Consider the following 21,657-nt stretch of genomic DNA (forward strand, 5'->3'; position numbering starts at 1 on the left):
CTGACCTCCCCATGCATGCCATGGCATGTGTGCACACATGCATACATCATGCATGCACACATACATACATACATAAATGTCTTAGTTTGGGCTTTACTGCTTTGAACAGACACCACGACCAAGGATGACATTTCACTGGGGCTGGCTTATAGATTCAGAAGTTCAGTCCATTATCATCAAGGTGGGAGCAGGGCAGCATACAGGCAGGCACGGTGCAGGAGGAGCTGAGAGTTCTACATCTTGTTCCAAAGGCAAACAGGAGAAGACTGACTTTTAGGCAGCTAGGATGAGGGTCTTAAAGCCCACAACCATGATAACACATTTCCTCCAGCAAGGTCACATCTACTCCAACAAGGTCATGCCCCCTAATAGTGTCACTCCCGGGGCCAACCATATTCAACCCACCACAATACATGATACACACATGCATACATCATACACACTGTGTATGTATATTATACACACACAAACATAATATGCACACATGCATACATCGTATACACATGTGCATACATATATTCTAAAAAAGAGAGATTGAGGAAAAAATTAAAATTTAAAATCATAAGTACATAAATGGACAAAAATAACAAACTTTCCCAATAACATTATTTATCGGTCTAGGCTGCTGAAAGATCAAGGCAGCACCCAGCCTTTGGGGTGATACTGCCTCAGGCCTTCAGTCCACTTATATAGTTCATGGCTGTTGTGCAGGAGGTGACCCACAGTGACTAGCAGGTGAGACACCTATCTTCCTCATACCAAGAAAGGGGTGGAGAGGCAAGACAATGCGATATTATTTCCACTCTATGCAGAGTAAAGCAAGGCAGCAGACCGGAAAGTCAGCGACTTGTACATGGGCTCGACAGTTAGTCCCATGATACCTTGGGCTTCCCAGAGTAACAAGGGTAGCAGGCCCAGGTGGATTTGCCCTCAGGTGCCTTCCTTTTCAAACCATAGCAGATGAAATCGCACAGGAGGGGCTGGAGATATAGCTCAGTGGTTAAGAGCACTGACTGTTCTTCCAGAGGTCCTGAGTTCAAATCCCAGCAACCACGTGGTGACTCACAACCATCCATAATGAGATCTGATGCCCTCTTCTGGTGTCTGAAGACAGCTACAGTGTACTTACACATATAATAATAAATAAATCTTAAAAAAAAAAAGAATAGAAAAGAAATCACACAGGAGATGAAATCACCTTTAACAAATGTTTTCACCATAAAAGAATAAACACTTGAGGAGACAGACATGCTTCCTCTCATGGTTGTCCATATCGATTTTGGATTTTAGTGTTAATTAAAAACAGAAGGAAATTTTTTAAATTGATTTTGTAAAGACTATGAAAAGTGTACTGTTGATCATATAACATGGAATTTCTTTCATGTAGTCATTCTTATTAACTGCTAATCTATATAACACATTCACGAGTTTATGTACTTTATATCTCGGTCTTTTAAGCAAATCAATTAAAATCACCAAAAGCATCATGAATGCTGACTATTCAGACCCTAAAATCTGGCTGAGCATGAACTTGCTTCTTAGCCTCCGGGGCTAATATTCATGGGCGCAGAAGGTACCAATTATCTGTGCCCAGATGATATATTACAGCATGCACTGGTGTCATATGATAGCACAGGTCTGGTGACAGGAATGGAGCTAAAAGGGGGGAGGGAGTTCTGTTGAAATCCCCTGGGCTCTTGCAGCCCCAGAGTGCCAAGCTGTATCTTCTAAATGTGTGGAGCAGGAAAAGACAGAATACTATGACCATCAATGAGATGTACAGACCTGGGGGTGGGGGTGAGTTGGGTGGAAATGCCAGCGATGTAGCCTGTAGCTGTCCCCACCTATCAAGTCATGCCAGTAGAACATGTTACAGATGTGAAAACACTGACCCCAGCTCCTTCGACACCTCTCTCTGTCCCCCACTCCCCTCCCATTGCTTAGGGGGCATCCGAGAGCATAGGAAAGATAGAGACCCTCTCTAAAAGACTTCAGGTCACCCAGAGTCTGTGTCTTGGTCACTAATAGTGCTGTCATTTGCAAAATTAATACTGTAACTTATTCAATTAATTCATGCCTCAGTCCTCCTGAAATTAACATGATTAAAAGAAATGCCACAAACCTGGTTCCAAGAATATGAATGGGTCCAGCTCTCAGTCTGTGGCCACACCTACCTCCCTCGATGCTAAAAAAAAATCCAGATAAGTACACATCAGTTCTGTGCATTCAGCACAAAGGGAGCTCGTGACAGGGTGAAGTAAGAAGCACTAAGGAACCAGAGTTGTAAAGAGGAAGAAGGCTCAAGGGTCAGCCGCCCGCCCACACTGACTCTGGCAAACCTCGGACTGCCATCAGCCAGCCAGTGGGTGGGACAATCAAGGCCTCCTGTGACCAGGGTTAAGTTTTCCTCACCTTCCTTCTTGAGGCTAACTGCGCAAGCCTGGATAAGTAGTGCCAGACAAATTAAAAACCATATTCTCCTTAAAACAAGAGAATTTTGGCCTCTCTGACTATTCACCACCCACAAAGCAAACACAATTTCCCTTGAAAATTTTTTCTGTTCATTTTATTCTGTAGCCCAGTGGTCTCTATGTTAAATTGTAGCAGGCCTGCTAGGAATTGAACCTAAGATCATACATACATACATACATACATACATACATACATACATATATACAGACATACATTCAAAAATACACACATGTACGTATATTTCTGTGTGTGTATATGTGTATGTATGCATACATGCATGTATATATGTATGTATGCATGCGTGCATGTGTATATGTATGTATGTATGTATGTATGGATGGATGGATGGATGGATGGATGGATGTTTGTATGTATGGATGTATGTATTACATATCGGGCAAGCTCTCTACCACTGAGCTATATCAGCATTTTTTAATGTTTGTTTGGAACAAGATCTAAGTAAGTAGACCATTCTGGTTCAACTACAGTCTTCCTACTTCAACCTCTCAAGTTCCTTCTCTTGGAGGTGTGCCTCTCAGGCCTAAGTGTTTAGAACTAAGCAAATTTAAAAGCATATGAACTTTCTCCTTAAAAGAAGAAAATTACAGGAGCGCACCACTGTGCCCTGCTACATTTCTTAAGTAAAGAAATTAGATATAGGTCCATAGTCAAATGTAGTCTTAAGCTTTCTTGAAACACCACTTCTAAAAAGTTCATATCGAGTCTTAATCTAAATGAACTTCCTCCAAAAGAAAAGATATCAATTTATATGAATTCATAATTGAGTGTTAGTTGGCATAAATGGGTGACTTGACTTCAGGGTTAAGGCAGAGGTGAGGGATTAGTGCCTATCTATCTATGGCCTTTATTACTTGTTCTTTTGAACTTGTTATTTCTGTTGGAGAGGAAAGAGACAGATCAGATACAGACATTCATTCCATTTTTTTATTAAACTAATAAAATTTATTTTAAAATATATAACTCCGTATTGATGTTTTTAGGTCATCAAAATAATTTATAATAATTAATGCCTCTTAAATATTCATGATATCTTCTGAAGCTAAAAGTAATATGCATTCAACTAGTTTTTAAAATCTTTTTGGAACATTAAACATGATAGAAGTAGAGAAAAATCTTTTATGAAGTACTCTATGAAAGGAAATTGTGACAAGTTCCTGATTAGACAGAAACCATTCCATCTCCAAGGGAGAATACACAGCATAACAGTGGCTTCACAGAATGAATTGGGTAGGTTCCTTCTGTTTCTATTTTGTGGAATAGTTTGAGGAGTATTGGTATTAGGTCCTCTTTGAAGGTCTGACAGAACTTTGCATTAAACCCATCTGGTCCGGGGGCATTATTTGGTTAGGAGACTTTTAATGAATGCTTCTTTTTCTTTAGGGGTTATGGGACTGTTTAGGTGGTTTATCTGATCCTGATTTGACTTTGGTATTTGGTATATGTCTAGAAAATTGTCCATTTTATCCAGATTTTCCAGTTTTGTTGAGTATAGTTTTTTGTAGTGGGATTTGATGGGTTTTATTTTTTCAATTTCCTCGATTTCTGTTGTTATTTCTCCCTTTTCATTTCTGATTTTGTTAATTTGGATACTGTCTCTGTGCCCTATGGTTAGTCTGGCTAAGGGTTGATCTATCTTCTTGATTTTCTCCTTCTGGTTTTGTTGATTCTTTGTATCATTCTTTTTGTTTCTACTAAATTGATTTCAGCCCTGAGTTTGATTATTCCCTCAGTCTACTCCTCTGTGTATTTGCTTCTTTTTGTTCCAGGGTTTCGGTGTGCTAGTAGTACATGCTCTCTCCAGTTTCTTTTTGGAGGCACTCAGAGCTATGAGTTTTCCTCTTAGCACTGCTTTCATTGTGTCCCATAAGTTGGGGTATGTTGTGCCTTCATTTTCATTAATTTCTAAAGTCTTTAATTTCTTTCTTTATTTCTTCCTTGACCAAGTTATCATTGAGTGGAGCATTGTTCAGCTTCCATGTGTATGTGGGCTTTCTGTTGTTTTTGTTCCTATTGAAGACCAGCCTTAGTCTGTGGGGATCTGATAGGATGCATGGGATTATCTCAATCTTCTTGTATCTGTTGAAGCCTGTTTTGTGAATGATTATATAGTCAATTATGGAGAAGGTACCATGAGGTGCTGAGAAGAAGGTATATTCTTTTGTTTTAGGATGAAATGTTCTATAGCAAATCCACTTGGCCCGTAACTTCTGTTAGTTTCAATGTGTCTCTGTTTAGTTTGTGTTTCCATGATCTGTCCATTGATGAGAGTAGGGTGTTGAAGTCTCCCACTATTATTGTGTGAGGTGCATTGTGTGCTTTGAGCTTTAGTAAAGTTTCTTTTATGAATGTGGGTGCCCATACCTTTGGAGCATAGATGTTCAGAATTGAGAGTTCTTCCTGGTAGATTTTTCCTTTGATGAGTATGAAGTGCCCTTTCTTATCCTTTTTAATAGCTTGTGGTTGAAAGTTGATTTTATTCAATATTAGAATGGTTACTCCATCTTGTTTCTTGGGACCATTTGCTTGGAAAATTGTTTTCCAGCCCTTTACTCTGAGGTAGTGTCTGTCGTTGACACTGAGGTACATTTACAGTCTGTTATTCTGTCTTTTTATTTGGGAATTGAGTCAATTGATGTTAAGAGATATTAAGGAATAGTGATTGTTGCTTCATGTTATTTTTGATGTTATTTTTATGTTTCTGTGGCTATCTTGTTTTGGGTTTGTTGAAAGAAGAAAACTTTCTCCCTTTTTCTAGGGTGTGGTTCCCCTCCTTATGTTGGTGCTTTCTATCTATTCTCCTTTGTAGGGCTGGATTTGTAGAAAGATATTGTGTAAATTTGGTTTTGTCATGAATATCTTGGTTTCTCCATCTATGGTAACTGAGAGTTTTGCTGGGTATAGTAGCCTGGGCTGGCCTTTGTGTTCCCTGAGGGTCTATATGACATCTGCCTAAGATCTTCTAGCTTTCATAGTCTCTGGTGAGAAGTTGGGTGTAATTCTGATAGGTCTGCCTTTATACGTTACTTGACCTTTTTCCCTTACTGCTTTTTTAATATTCTTTAATATTACTGCTACCTTTTAATATTCTTTCTTTGTTTAGTGCATTTGGTGTTTTGACTATTATGTGACAGGAGGAATTTCTTTCTAGTCTAATCTATTTGGTGTTCTGTAGGTTTCTTGTATGTTCATGGGCATCTCTTTCTTTAGGGAAGTTTTCTTCTATAATTTTGTTGAAGATATTTACTAACCCTTTAAGTTAGGAATCTTCACTCTCTTCTATACCTATTATCCTTAAGTTTGGTCTTCTCATTGTGTCCTGGATTTCCTGTATGTTTTGGGTTAGGAGCTTTTTGCTTTTTGCATTTTCTTTGACTGTTATGTCAATGTTTTCTACGGTATCTTCTGCACCTGAGATTCTCTCTTCTATCCCTTAAATTCTGTTGATGATGCTTACATCTACGACTCCTGATCTCTTTCCTATGTTTTCTATCTCCAGGGTTGTCTCCCTTTGTGATTTCTTTATTGTTTCTATTTCCATTTTTAGCTCCTGGATTATTTTGTTCATTTCTGTTTGATTGTGTTTTCCTATAACTCTTTAAGGGATTTTTGTGTTTCCTCTTTAAGGGCTTCTAGCTGTTTACCTGTGTTCTCCTGTACTTCTTTAAGGTAGTTATTTATGTCCTTCTTAAAGTCCTCTATAATCATCATGAGATATGATTTTAAATCAGAGCCTTGCTTTTTTGAGGTTCTGGTAGTATCTGTGGCTCATTGTGGTAGGAGAAATGCGTTCTGATGATGCTGGGTTCTGAACTTGGTTTCTGTTGCTTATTTTCTTGCCCTTGCCTCTCACCATCTGGTTATCTCTAGTGTTAGCTGGTCTTACTGTCTCTAACTGTGGTTTGCCCCTCCTTTGAGCCTGTGTGTCAGTACTCCTAGGAGACCAGTTCTCTCCAGGAAGAGTTGGGGTATGGAGAGCTGTGGCACAGGTTCAGTTCCAGGGTACAGATGGAAACCGGAAGGATTCTGTCTCCCACTGTTCCTTGGTTCCTGTATCCTAATGGCTCTGGGCAGGTCTCTCTTGGGCCAGGAATTTGAGCAGAAGTGGTGGTCTTACCTGTGTTCACAGGCATGTCCACACTTCTGGGAGACCAGCTCTCTCAGGACAGTATTTGTGTGTGTATCGCTGTAGAACAGGATCATCTCTGGGCACTGTGGCACAGGATCGGCTCCTGGTGCAAACAGAAACTGGAAGGATCCTGTCCCAGACTGCTCCTCAGTTCCTGTGTCCTGAGGCTCAGACACTCATTCTTAAGAATTCAATCTGGAGATAAATATCCAGCATCATGCTGAACCCAGGGACAGAAGTAAACACAGTAATAGCACCCCAGGCACCAAAACACCTTGCTGTCTGATTAGACATAAAGCACTGCTCCCCCTGCAATTGCCTAAAGGGATTCTGGGAGAAACTTTGATCCAAGCATGGGGATGGGAGTGAACTTCACATCATTGAGGTTTCAAGAGAGAATGCCTAGCCTCTTGAGATGAGAATAGGCCTTGAGCAGCATACACAGACTGATCAAGGCCTCTCCCACAGCCCCCATAAACACCCCCCCAGCACATATATAGCAGAGGACTTCCTGGTCTGGCCTCAGTGGGAGAAGATGCACCTAATCCTGCAGAGACTTGAGGCCCCAGGGAAGTGGGATGCCTGTGGGGGAGCACCCTCTCAAAGGCAAGGGGGAGGAGGAATGGGATGAGGAACAATAGAGGTGGGACCTGGAATGGGGGCAACAGCTGGAATGTAAATAAATAAAATAATTTAAAAAAAAAAAGAATAGGCAAAAAAAAAAAAAAAAAGAATAGGCCTTGAGAAAGAAAACAATATCTTATCAATTCCTCAAGCCCTGGAAGACCCGAGTGACATTTATTTAAATTAATTTGCATTGTGTTAGAGAACTATGATTGAGAAATAATGTCCTTGAATAATAATGTCCTTTGTCTGCAAGTCTTTTCCTATGGCTTCATAGGACCTAAGAATAGAGTGTTGGGATCCAGATTTTAGCTAGACATGACCTAGACATTTCACTTCATAATCCTTGTATTCACTCAATTTTTGTTGCTATAACAAAATACTTGAGGCTAAGTTATGTATAAAGAGGTTTATTTGTCTCATAGCTTTGAAAGGCCAGGATCAGAGGACTCCATTGGACCTATCAGAAATACATGCAAGAGTGATTATCTGGTGACAGAAAGCCAGAGAATAGGGAAGTTCAGTTTTGCTTTTTTTGTAACAACTCACTCTCACGGAACCCACCCAGGGTCTGAGGTAAACCACCTTAATCCCTTCCAAGAGCAATGCTCCAATTACCTCAGTTCTCATATAGCTACTGAGTACCCAGGACACAGCACAAATCTTTAGGAGACACACTTAAACCACAGAAGTCCCCATATTCAGAGTTACTTCAGCTTCCCAACACTCTAAGCCTCAGCTGGCACAACCCACATGACAAAGCCTTGTAGAGAACAGTCTGGACCAATCAGCAACATCTGGAGGAGTCAGCTGACTGGAGAGTTAACTTTGAAGAGGTCTTGTAGTCAGCCAGAGGTTGCTATGAGCAACTTAGCAGAAACAGAGGCCTCTTTGTTCTTTCCCCTTGTGACCCTGTGTGCAACTCTGATCTACCCAGTTCAGTCCTAAACATCAGGCTCTATTCCCTCCTGGCAAGATGTCACTCCCAAAAGGGATCAGAGAATAACAGACTTACAGACATACCCTAAGCGTAAGGAAGGGACTGTACCAAGCACCTCATTACTGACCATTTATAATAGCATATTCCATCTTTGTCCTTCCTATGTTCCTTCTCAGCTATGACAAACTGACAGTGCCTTTTTCTTTTTTATTTCATCTCGTGTAACATTCCTGTCCCCTGCCCTCTGCGCCCTGGAGCCTCTTGCTAAGTGTCAGATGCTCCCCCTCTTTCCACACAGCTGTATTCATCCTAGAAACCTTGCTCCTCCCTCTCTCATCGACAGTGATCAATTGTGCACTGCTGGAGGCTGGGTTCCCACTTAGGGATATCCTTGCACACCATGTCTCTCCCCATTAAGAACTCAAGTAGGGCCAGAGAGATGGCTCAGTGGTTAAGAGCACTGACTGCTCTTTTAGAGGTCCTGAGCTCAATTCCCAGCAACCACATGGTGGCTCACAACCATCTGTAATGAGATCTGACGCCCTCTTCTGGTGTGTCTGAAGACAGGGATGACATATATGTAATACATAAAATAAATAAATAAATATTTTTTAAAAAAGAACTCAAGTAATTTTTGTTTAGGGAATGAATGTGTCTCGGGGAAAGACATGAGTGAGGTCTAAAAAGGAATGGGAAGGGCGGTCTGAGCACCATTTTTGACCTTTAGATTCCATGGTGTTTTGAGGACACTGAAGGTCCCCAGCTCCTCCCAGAACCCAAGCTTTTCCCTAACCCCATGTCTTCTGAGAGCTGGAATGCTAACATCTTGTTTCTTGCCCAATCTGTGCCCAGGTATCCGGATGCTAGACCAGCCCTTTATGACAGACATCATCGAAGCCTCCTCCATCAGTCACATGCCTCAGCTGATCGACATCTACAGTGCCAGCTGGGGCCCCACAGACAACGGGAAGACGGTTGATGGACCCCGAGAGCTCACTCTCCAGGCCATGGCTGACGGTGTGAACAAGGTAAAGACTTTCCTGCCGCCACAAGGCCCGGTCCACCTCCATGACGTAGGATAAAGGAGGGTAAAGCAAGCGGTAGTGACATAGAGTGGGTAGAGTGGCAGGGTCAGGTAGTCGTGGGCCGACGTCTACTGCCATAACACCTTGAAAGCGCCCGATCTTATTCGATCTCAGAAGCTAAGCAGGGTCGGGCATGGTTAGTATTTGGATGGGAGACTGCCTGGGAATACTGGGTGCTGTGGGTCTTAAAGAAAAAGTGGGTCTACATCCCTATAGACCTATATGTTAGTTTAGATCCTGTGAAAGATACACCCAGGGTTGGGTTTAGTGGTGAAAGAGATGCATGGTAAAGAATTCCTAGATATTATATTACAGGGCGGGGTCACCTAGGCTGGACATGAGCCAGGCTCAGGGATCAGAGCCCTCCCTGGCCAAGACCCCATTCCAATTCCTAGTATCCAAGAAGCCCTCAGCAAGTAAATTCACCCAGCCTAGCCTGCTTTGTTGCCTTTAAAATAGTCATATGTGGAATCTTTCAAGGAAATGCCCACAGCCCAAAAGGCCCACAGTCCCATGCACAGCTAACCCTTTCAACTACCCAAGACTTCATGGTACAAACACAGCCTCTGTAGATGCCGGTCCTAGGGATCAGGAATTCAGAAAGGGGACATTGGGGTGACCTTACTTTTCTCCTCCGGGGACCTGAAGTGCCAAAGTACTTCTGATTTGAGCATTGATTTCCAAACTGTTTTCACAAGCTGCACTGAATTGCTGGATTTAAAGCAGTGGTCCGTGGCAAGCATCGGGGATGGGGTAGAGAGAGATGCCGTGTCTCAGCCCGGCCTGCCTGCTGCAGCCCATGCTTCTTTGGAGCTGAGGGACACTGTTGTTAACTCTGGGAGCCATGACTTGTAACCCTAAGATACTAAGACCCTAAAATAACACTTTAAACACACATGCTAAACAGAAAGGTGAGTGGTAACCACTTACTTCCAGGAAATGACAGGGTCATATGAGTGCTTGGTGACCAAGCTGTATGCCCTCCTTATCTCTAGACTGCAGGAGCAGACATCCAGGTAGCTCCACTGAAGGAACGTCTTTTGAGGAGGAAGGAATGACCAGGGCAGTAGGGTGATTCGGGCAGGTCTCAGATAGCTGAAGGGGAGCTGGGCTGCCTGGGTTCCAGTTGGCTCTAAGACGTGTGGAAACCCACACAGAGCTCTGAAGCACAAATCCTAAGCTACCCTCACCCCATCTGTTCTCCCTCCTCTCTCTCTCCCTCTCCCCCTCTCCCTTTCCCCCCTCCACCTCCCTTTCTCCCTCTTTCTCTCCCTCTCCCAATCTCCCCCTCTCCCCATGTCCCCCTCTCCCCCTCTCTCCCTCTCTCCCTCCCTCCCTCTCCCTCTCTCTCTCTCTCTCTCTCTCTCTCTCTCTCTCTCTCTCTCTCTCTTCAGCCCTTTCTTCTCTTTCTTGAGGCATGGACTCAGGCAGCACAAAGATCCCCTTCCCAGCCTTGCTCATGACAACCCGCAGCCTCTGTTCTACATGTGCCCACTGCTGCCAGGGAAATGTTGGGCCCAATTAGGAGACATGTCCTCCCCAAGCCTGGGCTTCACAATTAATATGGCTCTGTGTGAAAGACTCGGAATATGAAGGGATCAAGGACAGTGACGTGTCTAAAACCTTCTTTTTCTCTTCTTCAGGATAATAATTTATAATGGTGAATATTCAGTAGTCGCCACCCTCAAACAGAGAAATACTGTTGAATTCTGTCAAAGACCTGAACATAAATATAAGACCATATATCCCCCTCTATTATAGGGTTTAATAGGTCCACTGCAATGACCTCTTTGAGGTATCAACACTAGGTGTCTCAGAATATACCCTAATTTGAAATTCACGTCATTGCAGATATAACTAGTGACCATGAGGGCATGGTCCAATGAGTCAGGCCCCTAAGCCAGTATGATAAAAATAAAAACCCCACAGTGAGTAAAGGGAAGTGCTTGCCCACAGATATGCTCAAAGGGAGAATGTTGCACAAAACTGAAGATAGGATCCGTATGGAAGAAAACAAATGCCAAGGTCCAGGTCCCAGGGAGTCACCAGAGACTGGGGAGGGTGTGGAAGAACCCTCCTCCAAGCTGTGGAGAGGAAGCAATTCAGGCGGCATCTAGACTCTATGGAATCTAGGCAATGAATATCTGTTGTTTAAAGCACCATTTGTGGTACTTTGTTATGGTACTCCTAGAAAATTAATGCACTCTTCCAATCTTGGAACAGGCCATCAGAAAGGGCATTTGGCCAGACTCTGCAACAATGTGTAAAGACCTGGTCACTTTTCCAGTTCACCTGATGTCCCCTGCTCTCTCTTTTATAGCCAAGAAGGCTGATCACTGGTCTAATGACAGGGTTGGTTTTTTTCTTCTCTTTTGCAAACTCAGAAGACTGTCTTCCTTTAGTCTTTATCATAATTAAAGAGCAAGCATTCAAAACCGTATCGAAAACCACAGCCAATCAAAATCCAGAACTATTGAAGTCTAGCCCCAAGGGAAACAAATACAAACACTGCCACATCTAAGGTTCAGGGATCATTATGGAAGCTGGGGCAGAGAGATTCTAAGAGCCAGAGGACCAGAGAGTTTACTCTGAGAGTCTGTCTCCTAGCAACTTCAGAAGCTACACCCATAGTCTCACCAATATGGCTGCCTAAACAGGAGCTGAACAAGAATGACACCAATAGGTTTGCCAAAGTAGATTGTTGTAATTCTATCTTAATAACAAAAATGCTCGCCGGGCAGTGGTGGCGCACGTCTTTAATCCCAGCACTTGGGAGGCAGAGGCAGGTGGATTTCTGAGTTCGAGGCCAGCCTGGTCTTCAGAGTGAGTTCCAGGACAGCCAAGGCTACATAGAGAAACCCTGTCTCAAAAAAACAAAAAAAAAAAAAAAATGCTCCAGTGTGCCTGGTGACATCACACTGATAGCTTAAGATCAGGCATGGAAGCTGGCATACAGAGCTTCTATGTCCCCTTCGGAGAGAGACTTGTTCGCCAACATAGCCTTGGTTTTCCTTTTGTCACAAAAGTCGATTACTCCATATTGTCCCTATGTGTAGAAGACATCCTTGCCCTAGTAAGGCTTAAAGTTCCCTTTGGAAGAGGGAAATGCTGGGATAAAATCGCCTGAGACCCCTGAATTGTGTGTTTCTACAAAATGACAACTTTTCCAACCTGAGTCACCACTTATCCTGTCCACACAGAACAGCTGTGCTAAGTAAGCCGTGACCTCTCTCTTTAAGAGTTGTCTCCCTTACATTCAATACAAGGTTCAAGAAACACACAGTCCTGGAAGTGCACAGCTACCTGTCATCCGCCATCCATCAGTTCCTACACTTGAGTATGGCCTGTTGGGAAACTAACAAAATGATGTCCTGGTACAAGATTGTGGCAATCTGCCATTGCACTTGAGCCTATCTGAAATCGTATGGAGGGCCCTGACATTAGATGGCACAGGGCAAAGGCTTACCAATGGAACCTGGTGGCAAGAAGTGGCATTGCTGCCCCGTTTCAAGTAGTCAAGGTGCATTTTGACCCATCAGCAGCTTGCTTTCTTAACATGTGATTCACCTCATGATTGACAAAAAGCATGCATCCAACCCAGGGCCAGACAACAGTGGACATGGTGTGTTTCGGCACCTGAAGCTGGAAAACTCAGGCAAGTCTGTAACAAATGCCCTCTATCCACGTTTGCAATGCAGATCCACCTGAAACTGGGTATCCCCCAGGTGGCTCCTGTCATTTACCATGCCATCTCAGAGCTGGATCCTTCCCTTTGCTCCATCTGTAACCTCCCTGACTGCAACTGAAAGTCCTTTTCAAGTGTGGTGGTTCTGCATAACATGCCTCAATTGCTGTAAAGTAAGCAAAGAATCTTCATGGCTTACCTTCAGACAGCAGCATGCAAATGTTTTGGAGAGTGCACTGAGGGGTGGGGAATTATGTTTTCTCATTTGGCTTTTCCCCAGGCTTTGTTTCAAGATAACACTTTTTAGACAGTTTGGGGGTGTGTTGTTAGTGACAGCATAGCACACAAGAACAAAGGATTCCTCCTCATCAGGTATTTGACTGACTGTATAGAAAAATCCACCTAGGAAAGTCTGACTCTAAGTATCAAAGAGAGGCAGTTCTTACATTTGTCTTTGAATATTAACATCCTGCATAGGGGTTTTGTTTAATGACTGTGATAATCATAAGAATCAGGGGGAAAACGAAGAGTGGGTAAGAGTCTCTACCTTTAACAATGCCTATACTGGGTGGCACAGTGTTTACCATTCCCAAGTGCCTCCCATCTGCTTCACACACAAAACTCATTTATCTGGATCTTTAGAAATGTCAGTTGTCTGCTTCCAAATTCTCTTCAGTAGATGCTTGAAGAGGCATCCAAGAATGGGCAAGATGGAAGGATGACTTGTCTCGGTGGTCAAGTGCTTTTCTGCCAATTATGAGGCTCTGGATTAGATCCCTAGAATCAAAAAGAATGAACTCTTTCCCCTTGGCTTATTGTCTCTTTAACTTGGTAGCAAGAATATTAGGTTTATAGTTAAAGCGCTTTTCACAGTATAGCTGGGACATTGATAACAGACATCCTGAATGATTACTCTCTACATGTGCTGGTAGTTTCATGTCACCTTGACGTGAGCCAGAGACATTTGGAAAGACAAAACCACAATCAATCAAAATCCCCACCAGAATGGCCTGTAGGCAGGCCTATGATGCAAATTCTTAATTAATGATTGATATGGGAAGATCCAGCTCATTGTAGGTGCTAGACAAAAGCAGGCTGAGCAGGCCATGGAAAGCAAGATGATAGATAAGGCAGCCTTTCCCCAGAGCCTCCAGATTCCTGCCTTGAGTTCCTGCCCTGACTTCTCTGGAGGATGGACTACAAACTGTAAGCTGAAACAAACTCTTTCCTTCCCTAGTTGCTCTTAGTCGTGGTGTTTTATCACAGCCATAGAACCTAACTGGGACACAGTGTTAGTCTGGGATCTCCCAAAAGCAAACCCTGAGACAAGGCTTGAGTTTCAGATCTAAGCTGAACTTGAGTTCAACTCAAGTTCAGGTGTAACCTCAAACATTCCATATACACCAACTTTCCCCGAAATAACTTTGAGGCTTCCTACATATGTACAAGTGCCTAGGAAAATGCCTTAGGTTGTTCCCTGACTAGCTTATAACTTAAATCATGTTATTTTCTTCTATATTCTGCCATGTGACTAGTTAGATAGTCCTCAGTTACATACAACCTCTTCCTTTGTCTGTGGGGAAGACTTCCTCCTCCCCTGCCCATGTCCCACCTTCTAACCCTGCCTCAGTTCTTATTGGCAGCTGAATCTTCCACACAGTGCACAAGAGATTATCTCTACACTCAGGATTCAAGTTAATGATATTTGGGAGGCAAAGGGAGCACCAGGAGCAAGGAGGGATGTGTAACAAGAATCAGAATTAAAATCATGGCTTATCAGGAGCAATTAAAGTCATGGATTATCAGAAATCCACATAGAACGCACAGTAAAGTTATATGCTCTGTGCAAAGGAGCTAAGATAAAAACCATTGAAATTTACTCCCAAGGGCTTGACTGTGACCAGTCAAGCCCAATGGCAGGTCCTTGGAGAAGCCTTCAGCCTCTTGGGAAGAAGCCCTAAGACAAAGAGATGCCTGCTCTGGCATTTGGAAATCCCTGTGCACAAGAGGTTCTGAGGTCCAGGGGACCTGGGATAGCATCTGCTGTTACAGTCAATGGAGCTCAGCTAAAGCAAAATCTAATCAGAAACCTGCAGACAAAACTCGGCCTCTAAAACGGTTCCGATGGAAGGATGCAGTCCTTGCGGGGGTGGAGGGGGATGGATGAAGCGACAGCCAAGCCATCTGAGAGCACAGCATCTCATCTTCCACCATCTTCCGTTCCTCTGACAACCAAAAGTATTCAGATAACAGGAGAGAAGCTCAACAGGGACAGGACTGTGAGGCTCTTCCCCTCGTAAAGGGAACAGAGCCATCCAGGACAGCCTGGAACATTCTGACTGGCTCTGATGACTATATCTCAACCCGTTATTAATCACTTGTAAGGATACTAGAAAGAGTAAATAAGTGGTTTAGGAATAGTTAAAGACAAGCTGCAGGAATACTCTGCAGTGCTGATGAGACTGAGTGAGGACAGGGCATGCGCAAACTTCTGGTTTCTGCACTAGAATACATGAAGATGAGCCCCTTGCAAGAGACTGGTTCTCGAATGTCATCAACCAGGAGGGAGGGGTATGGGGCTGGCTGGGAGAAAATGATTAATCGGGTGCAGGCCAGGCAAAGCCCTGATGCTGCTGGTTGAAATTTAATCAGAGTGTGGGTCAGATACAGTGGCACCAGTGGCAGGGCCCCGGCAGGCGATGGATGCCTCCTGCCACCGAGCACTCAGGGACACCAGTCCTGATTTATCCTCTGAAGCCCAGTGAAGCCTCACATTTGGGCGAGGGCTGCTTGGCGTGAAGCCTGCAACTGGGCCTCTGAAATGGTTCACAAACCATTGCAAGTCTTACCCGCACTTCTGGGACAAAAAAAGAAATATGGAAAGGCAGAGGCTGAAGGATCAAGGCGCTCACGGTCATTTTCAGCTACATAAGGAGTTCAGAGCTCTCTGAGCTCCTGCGTCAGAAAGAGAAGGCCTGCCTGGCATGTGCAAGACCCGGGATGTTATCCCCAGCTCCACAAAAATAATAATTTATATTGGCAGTTATGATTTATAGATGATAATAAATTATCATTATACAAAGCAAAAATATGCGGATGAAGAAGAGTCTTCAAACATACATTTCCTCTCATCAAAAACTTCTTCTTTTAATGACTTTGCCAAACAGAGCTAAAAAGACAGACAGACAGACAGATACATCCATACATACATACATACATACATGGATTATTTATACATAGATTTTTAGAGAATTATGTTTATTTTAAACATTAAGCAGGTTTTTTAATTAGAAATAATCCTCTATGTATGTCTAAAAAAGGAGAATAAATTGTAAAATGTCTATTTAATAAAGCTAATAAAATATGACATTGACTAGTATTAATCATATGAGTAGATGTTAATTATATAATAGTAAAAAGCACATTTTTAAGCAGGACAAATAAAATGAATCTGTTTCATTATCCCAGGTTCGTTTCTAAAGCTATTCTAATACTTTGCCTCTCTCTATAAAACTGTCAGGAACCCACAAAATCGCACTAAGAATCACTTACTCTCAGGTTATAAAGAATTCCTATTTTCCTCTCCATAGTCGGTATATTTCAATTATTCTATATTGCATGTAATTTTCACAATAAAAAGTTAAATAACTTTTTAAAGCATATTAATGTACTAAGATGTCGAAGTGGAAACCCGATGTGGAACCAGCACTTGGGAGGCTGGGGCAGGAGGATTTCTGTGAGTCCAAGGTCACAAAGCCAGGGTGGACTATAAAGCTTTGCTTCCATTTGGTGGCAGCCCCTCTGCAACCCAGTACCCTCCCATTCATGTATCTGTGATCAACTGGAAGGTAAGCCAGAGACTGACTGATCTAAGGAAGATCTTCCAGGAGTCTGGGAGCTGTTCACTATCAGCTGGGGCAGTGAGTTTGCCTGGGCTCTGTGACTATCGTCATCAGGCTAAGTCAGATTCATTGCCAAGGTGTACCCAAGCTCTGAGACATACAGAGATGTACAAGGTTTCTTAAATCTTGGGCTTAGGATCTTTGCCCACTGGATGTCTCTCACATTCTAATGAGCAGATCAAAACATAAAGCCAATCAGGACCTGAGGGATAGAAAATAGACCCTCTCTCCTCTTGGGCAAAACCACAATATCACAAAGGGCATCAATGCCTGGAATTATGCAAGTAGAGGTCACAGTAACATCCCCTACACCAAAGTGATTCTTTGTGTCAAGGTCGCTTAGCTGGCTGGCAGCCTGCTCAGGCACTGGTAAGGAGGGTTACCCAGGTATTCTGTCCTAATCTGAACCCAGGTATATGTCCCTCCACACCTCCTGCAGAAACCATCTGTTTCTTCTCTGCTGTGGTTTCTGAGAACAGTTGATTGTCTTGATGGAGTCTTTCAGTTGCATTGATTTACCAAGAATCTGAAGACAATTCCCAGTTGGGAGTCAAACTATTACTTGTGGACTTATTGACATACTCGGTCACAGGTTAATTAATTCCCAGTCCCGTTAGAAGAAATTCAGAATGCCACTTCTCCTTGCCAAGAGACAGACAAACCTTGGAGGTGATCCAGCCCCTCGTTTTCTAACATCTCACCTTAAACCACTGAATTAGAACCACAGACCCCTGGCGGCCTCACAAAGGCAGGCTCCCTCTGTCTGTCTGCCTCTCCCCCCACCCCCGCTCTCACTCTATCTTTCCCTCCCCTCCCTCTCTCTCTTCCACCCCTCCCTTTAGAGGATCATCCAGCCACCCACCTGCCCCTCACTCCCCACCCACCCCTAGCCACACTCCCTCAAGGATAGCAGAGGGAAAGGCAAGAAGCTAATGGCCCAGTCCTGTCTGAGGCAGACGAGAGACAGGAAAGATAAAAACACCCAGAGCAAGGATGGAACAGGAGCAACGCTGTCTCCAGTCACCCATAACACAGCTTGTCTCTGCAGCTAGTGGCCGAGTTAATGGCCGAATGGGAGTAACTACCATGCTGTCCTCTTGAGTTCAGAGGTCATTGTCTACCTGTTATTTCCCCACATTAGGTTTTATTCCTAAAGCTGGTCCCTTGTGCAGGTCAAATGGCCGGAAGCATTTCCAATAGGATTCTGTTAACATCCAGCTGGATTTAAAAAAAAGCAAGCTCTGTACACATAATACATAGGATTTTTATATTATTTTGGTTAAGCATATTCTCTGTACTGATATCTACATATACATTTTACATAGTTCAATATAAGCATACTTATGAAAAATCACTATAAATACACTTAAATGTTCACTGAACACCTACATGTAAGATTAAGAAGAAAATCACAATGGTTGCTTCTGGAGGGTTAACTTTTCTTTTCCATATACTTTGATACTTTTGATAATGAGCATGCACTACCTTCAACGTTTTTTTTTAAAGAGTTCTTTGATTAATTTTAGGACTTTTTTAAAACTCATTTTATTGGTAAATTTTAAAGTGTTGCTTCCAGTTTTTGCTAACCTCCTATTCTCAACTAAAATTATGAATTCTGGTGACTTTATATCATTCTGCACAATAATATCATTCCTGCTAGCTCCCATCAGAGGAAGTATTTCTGGCCAGGTAAAATGAAGTCGGTTATCTGAGCTGCATTAGCTCAAACATTGACTCTGCCTAAGCCAGGACCTTACCTGGGCAGGCAACCCTCCCTGGCCCCCAAGCCAGAACCCTGCAGCACCTGGCTCCTCAGTGCTGGGCTTAGCACCATATCTTCCTTCCTCTACCAGGGCCGTGGAGGCAAAGGCAGCATCTACGTGTGGGCCTCCGGGGACGGTGGCAGCTATGATGACTGCAATTGCGACGGCTATGCTTCAAGCATGTGGACCATCTCCATCAACTCAGCCATCAATGATGGCAGGACCGCCTTGTATGATGAGAGTTGTTCCTCCACCTTAGCGTCCACCTTCAGCAATGGGAGGAAGAGGAATCCTGAGGCCGGCGTGGTGAGTTCAAGCTACTTCCTGAGCAGTTTCCTTGTGGCCAGGAGCCCCTCTGTCACAGGCTTGTCCTCCAACTCCATCCCTTTCTCTTCGTAAATTATCACAGTTTCTCAGGAGAACATCTGTTTTCTCCGTGTCCAATTGTGCTTTACCAAGGTGGAGACCAGATCGTGTGATGAGCCTTTTCTAGTTCATTTCCCATAGATTCCCTTGTTTTGGCATACAGGTGATGGTGAACTCTGGTTTATCAATAAGTTTCCTTGGCATGTCACTTAGGAGAATAACAACAATTGTAAGGGCTGAGGCATCATGGCACAAGTCCCAAGAAAACACCCCAGTAAGAAGAAACACCACCAAGCTATGAATGAGGCTACAAAGGGTAGAACTCTTGTCTTAAAATATACTCAAGCCTGAGTTGGATCCCCAGTATAGAAAATAATAATAATAGTAGCCATGGGAAACTTATCCAGGTCCTAAAGGTGAGCAGCAGCACAATTGTGTATTTTCTCGGGGCAGGGGCAGGGGGAGTGTGATTTTATCGTATTATACAATGGATCTATGATTTTAAAACACAAATTAAGAGTCACAGGGTACACTCTTTTATATTCTCTCTCTCTCTTTCTCTCTCTCTCTTTCCCTTTACCTCCCTCTCCCTCTTCCCCTCTCTTCCCCCCTCCCTCCATCTCCATCCTTCTCTCTCTCTCTCTCTCTCTCTCTCTCTCTCACACACACACACACACACACACACATCACCCCAGCAGAAACCATCTTCCTCCAGAGCAGCTGATGTAATAGTAAATTACTGCCCCCCCCACCCCCAGCTGCAGAGCACAGGAAGACTTTAAGGATCCCTCCTTAAAGTGCTACCTCGCTTACATTCCAGTCTTTCCTCAGTCTTCTATGCCAGACATTTCACATACGATTAAAAGTCATGGATAAGCTACACCTTGGCTGGCCTCCCACTGCCGTAGAGACTCCTCTACAGGAGAGGACAGGAGCTTGCAACAGTCATTATTACCATTAGGGTTTCAACACCACGTTCTCCTCTAGTCTCTCAGCCTTGGCCAGTGAGCTTCATAGATGATGGAAAAGAAAGAAACCTTCCGCCTAGAAGAGTCACACCCCCTAACAACTACTAATCCCTCTGTGGTCCTCCTAAGATTCATGAAGAGGATGTGCCGGCTCCTATACTTCAGTGCCTCTGACTCATCCAGAGCCACACAGGAGGGAACCGTGGAGGGCAGCTCCATCCTGTCCTCTTTGTGGGACCTCCCTCCAGCTTCTGGAGGCCTGGCCCTTACCCAAAGGCCCCAAGTATCTCGGACCCTTGTACTTGCCTGGAGAAAGCCCTTTTTTCAATATTGCAATTTTCCTAATAGACACCTTTAAACTTTCCTAATCCTTTATTCCTCAAAATAATTAGCTCTCTTAGCTGGGCGGCAGTGATGCACACTTTTAATTCTAACACTTGAGAGGCAGAGGTGGGTGGATCACTGAGTTTGAGGCTAGCCTTAATTCCAAGACAGTCAAAGCTACACAGAGAAACACTGTCTCAAAAAAAAGTTAAATTTAAATAGATAGATAGATAGATAGATAGATGATAGATAGATAGATAGATAGATAGATAGATAGATAGATAGATAGATACTCTCTAGAGCAGTATTTTCTACCTTCCTAATGTTATCTCTTTAATACAGTTCCTTGTAATGTGGTAACCCCCCCCTCAACCATAAACTTATTTTTGGCGCTACTTCATAACTGTAATTTTGCTAGTGTTATGAATCATAATATAAATATGTGAATACAGGATATCTGATATGCAACCCCCGAAGGGGCAACAAGCCACAGGTACCACAAGTCACATATGGCTGCTACAGAGGAAGAATTTCCATGGCTTACACATGATCTCAATGAAAACTCTTGCTCTCACAAATACTGAAAATGAAATTGTTCTTACTTAAAAGTTTTTTAACACCCAGGTATCCACGTCTTCCCCTTAATATCACTTGGAGGCGACCAGAACACACCAGGGTCTCTTGCCATGACTCAGAATCTCTTTGTAAATTTTAGATAGAGAGGAATATTTGTTTTGAATGACCTATGTATCCTATGTAGGCTTCAGATGTGTGGTCAACTTTGAAGGTACCACTTTTCGTTCCGGAAGAGAAAACTGTTAACACAAGTCATGATGTCTCCTGATGGACTCGTGATGATCAGGGTTCTACCCTGATCCTGGCTTCTCTGAAGTGCAAACTGTGGGGTTTGTTCATTCATCGTTCAATATCCTCTCTTCCAGGCTACCACAGACTTATATGGCAACTGTACTCTGAGACATTCCGGGACGTCTGCGGCTGCTCCTGAGGCAGCTGGCGTGTTTGCGTTGGCTTTAGAAGCTAAGTATGTGTCACCTTGCGGCTGGAAGCCCAGCTCTGAAGGGATAGGTAGTGTGTGTCTCTCCATCCACATGCCACTTGTCCACAGAGACAGGCATGGGTGTGAGCACCTAGAAAGACAAGGCTAATGAATTCAACTAGACATTCTTAAAAGGCTCACGGTCCTTAAATCACACTAAGTTTTATGCATACATCGTAAAACGATATGCCTGAAAGGGCAGAAGGCTCCAACAGTACAAATCAACAACTTATTTACACACCGAAATACAGGACAAACACTTTTCTTCCTTTGTGAAACCCTCCTTTATATTCTGTGAGTTACACAGGTATTTTACGCCAGCAC

The 21,657-nt window shown here is 43.3% G+C and overlaps 1 protein-coding gene and 1 pseudogene across 1 annotated transcript in view; both read left to right on the plus strand.

Annotated features, from left to right (window-relative positions):
- Pcsk2 (proprotein convertase subtilisin/kexin type 2) overlaps nucleotides 1-21,657 on the plus strand; it is a 117,012-nt gene that overhangs the window by 75,216 nt on the left and 20,139 nt on the right. Inside the window, exons 5-7 of the mRNA XM_052181694.1 lie at nucleotides 9,036-9,211; nucleotides 18,709-18,924; nucleotides 21,218-21,318. Of these exons, the coding sequence (XP_052037654.1) occupies nucleotides 9,036-9,211; nucleotides 18,709-18,924; nucleotides 21,218-21,318 (493 nt within the window). The remainder of the gene's footprint in view (nucleotides 1-9,035; nucleotides 9,212-18,708; nucleotides 18,925-21,217; nucleotides 21,319-21,657) is intronic.
- Nucleotides 9,335-9,453, plus strand: LOC127686614 (uncharacterized; annotated as a pseudogene).

The sequence above is a fragment of the Apodemus sylvaticus genome, chromosome 5, assembly GCF_947179515.1.
Source record: "Apodemus sylvaticus chromosome 5, mApoSyl1.1, whole genome shotgun sequence".
Classification (NCBI taxonomy): Eukaryota; Metazoa; Chordata; class Mammalia; order Rodentia; family Muridae; genus Apodemus; species Apodemus sylvaticus.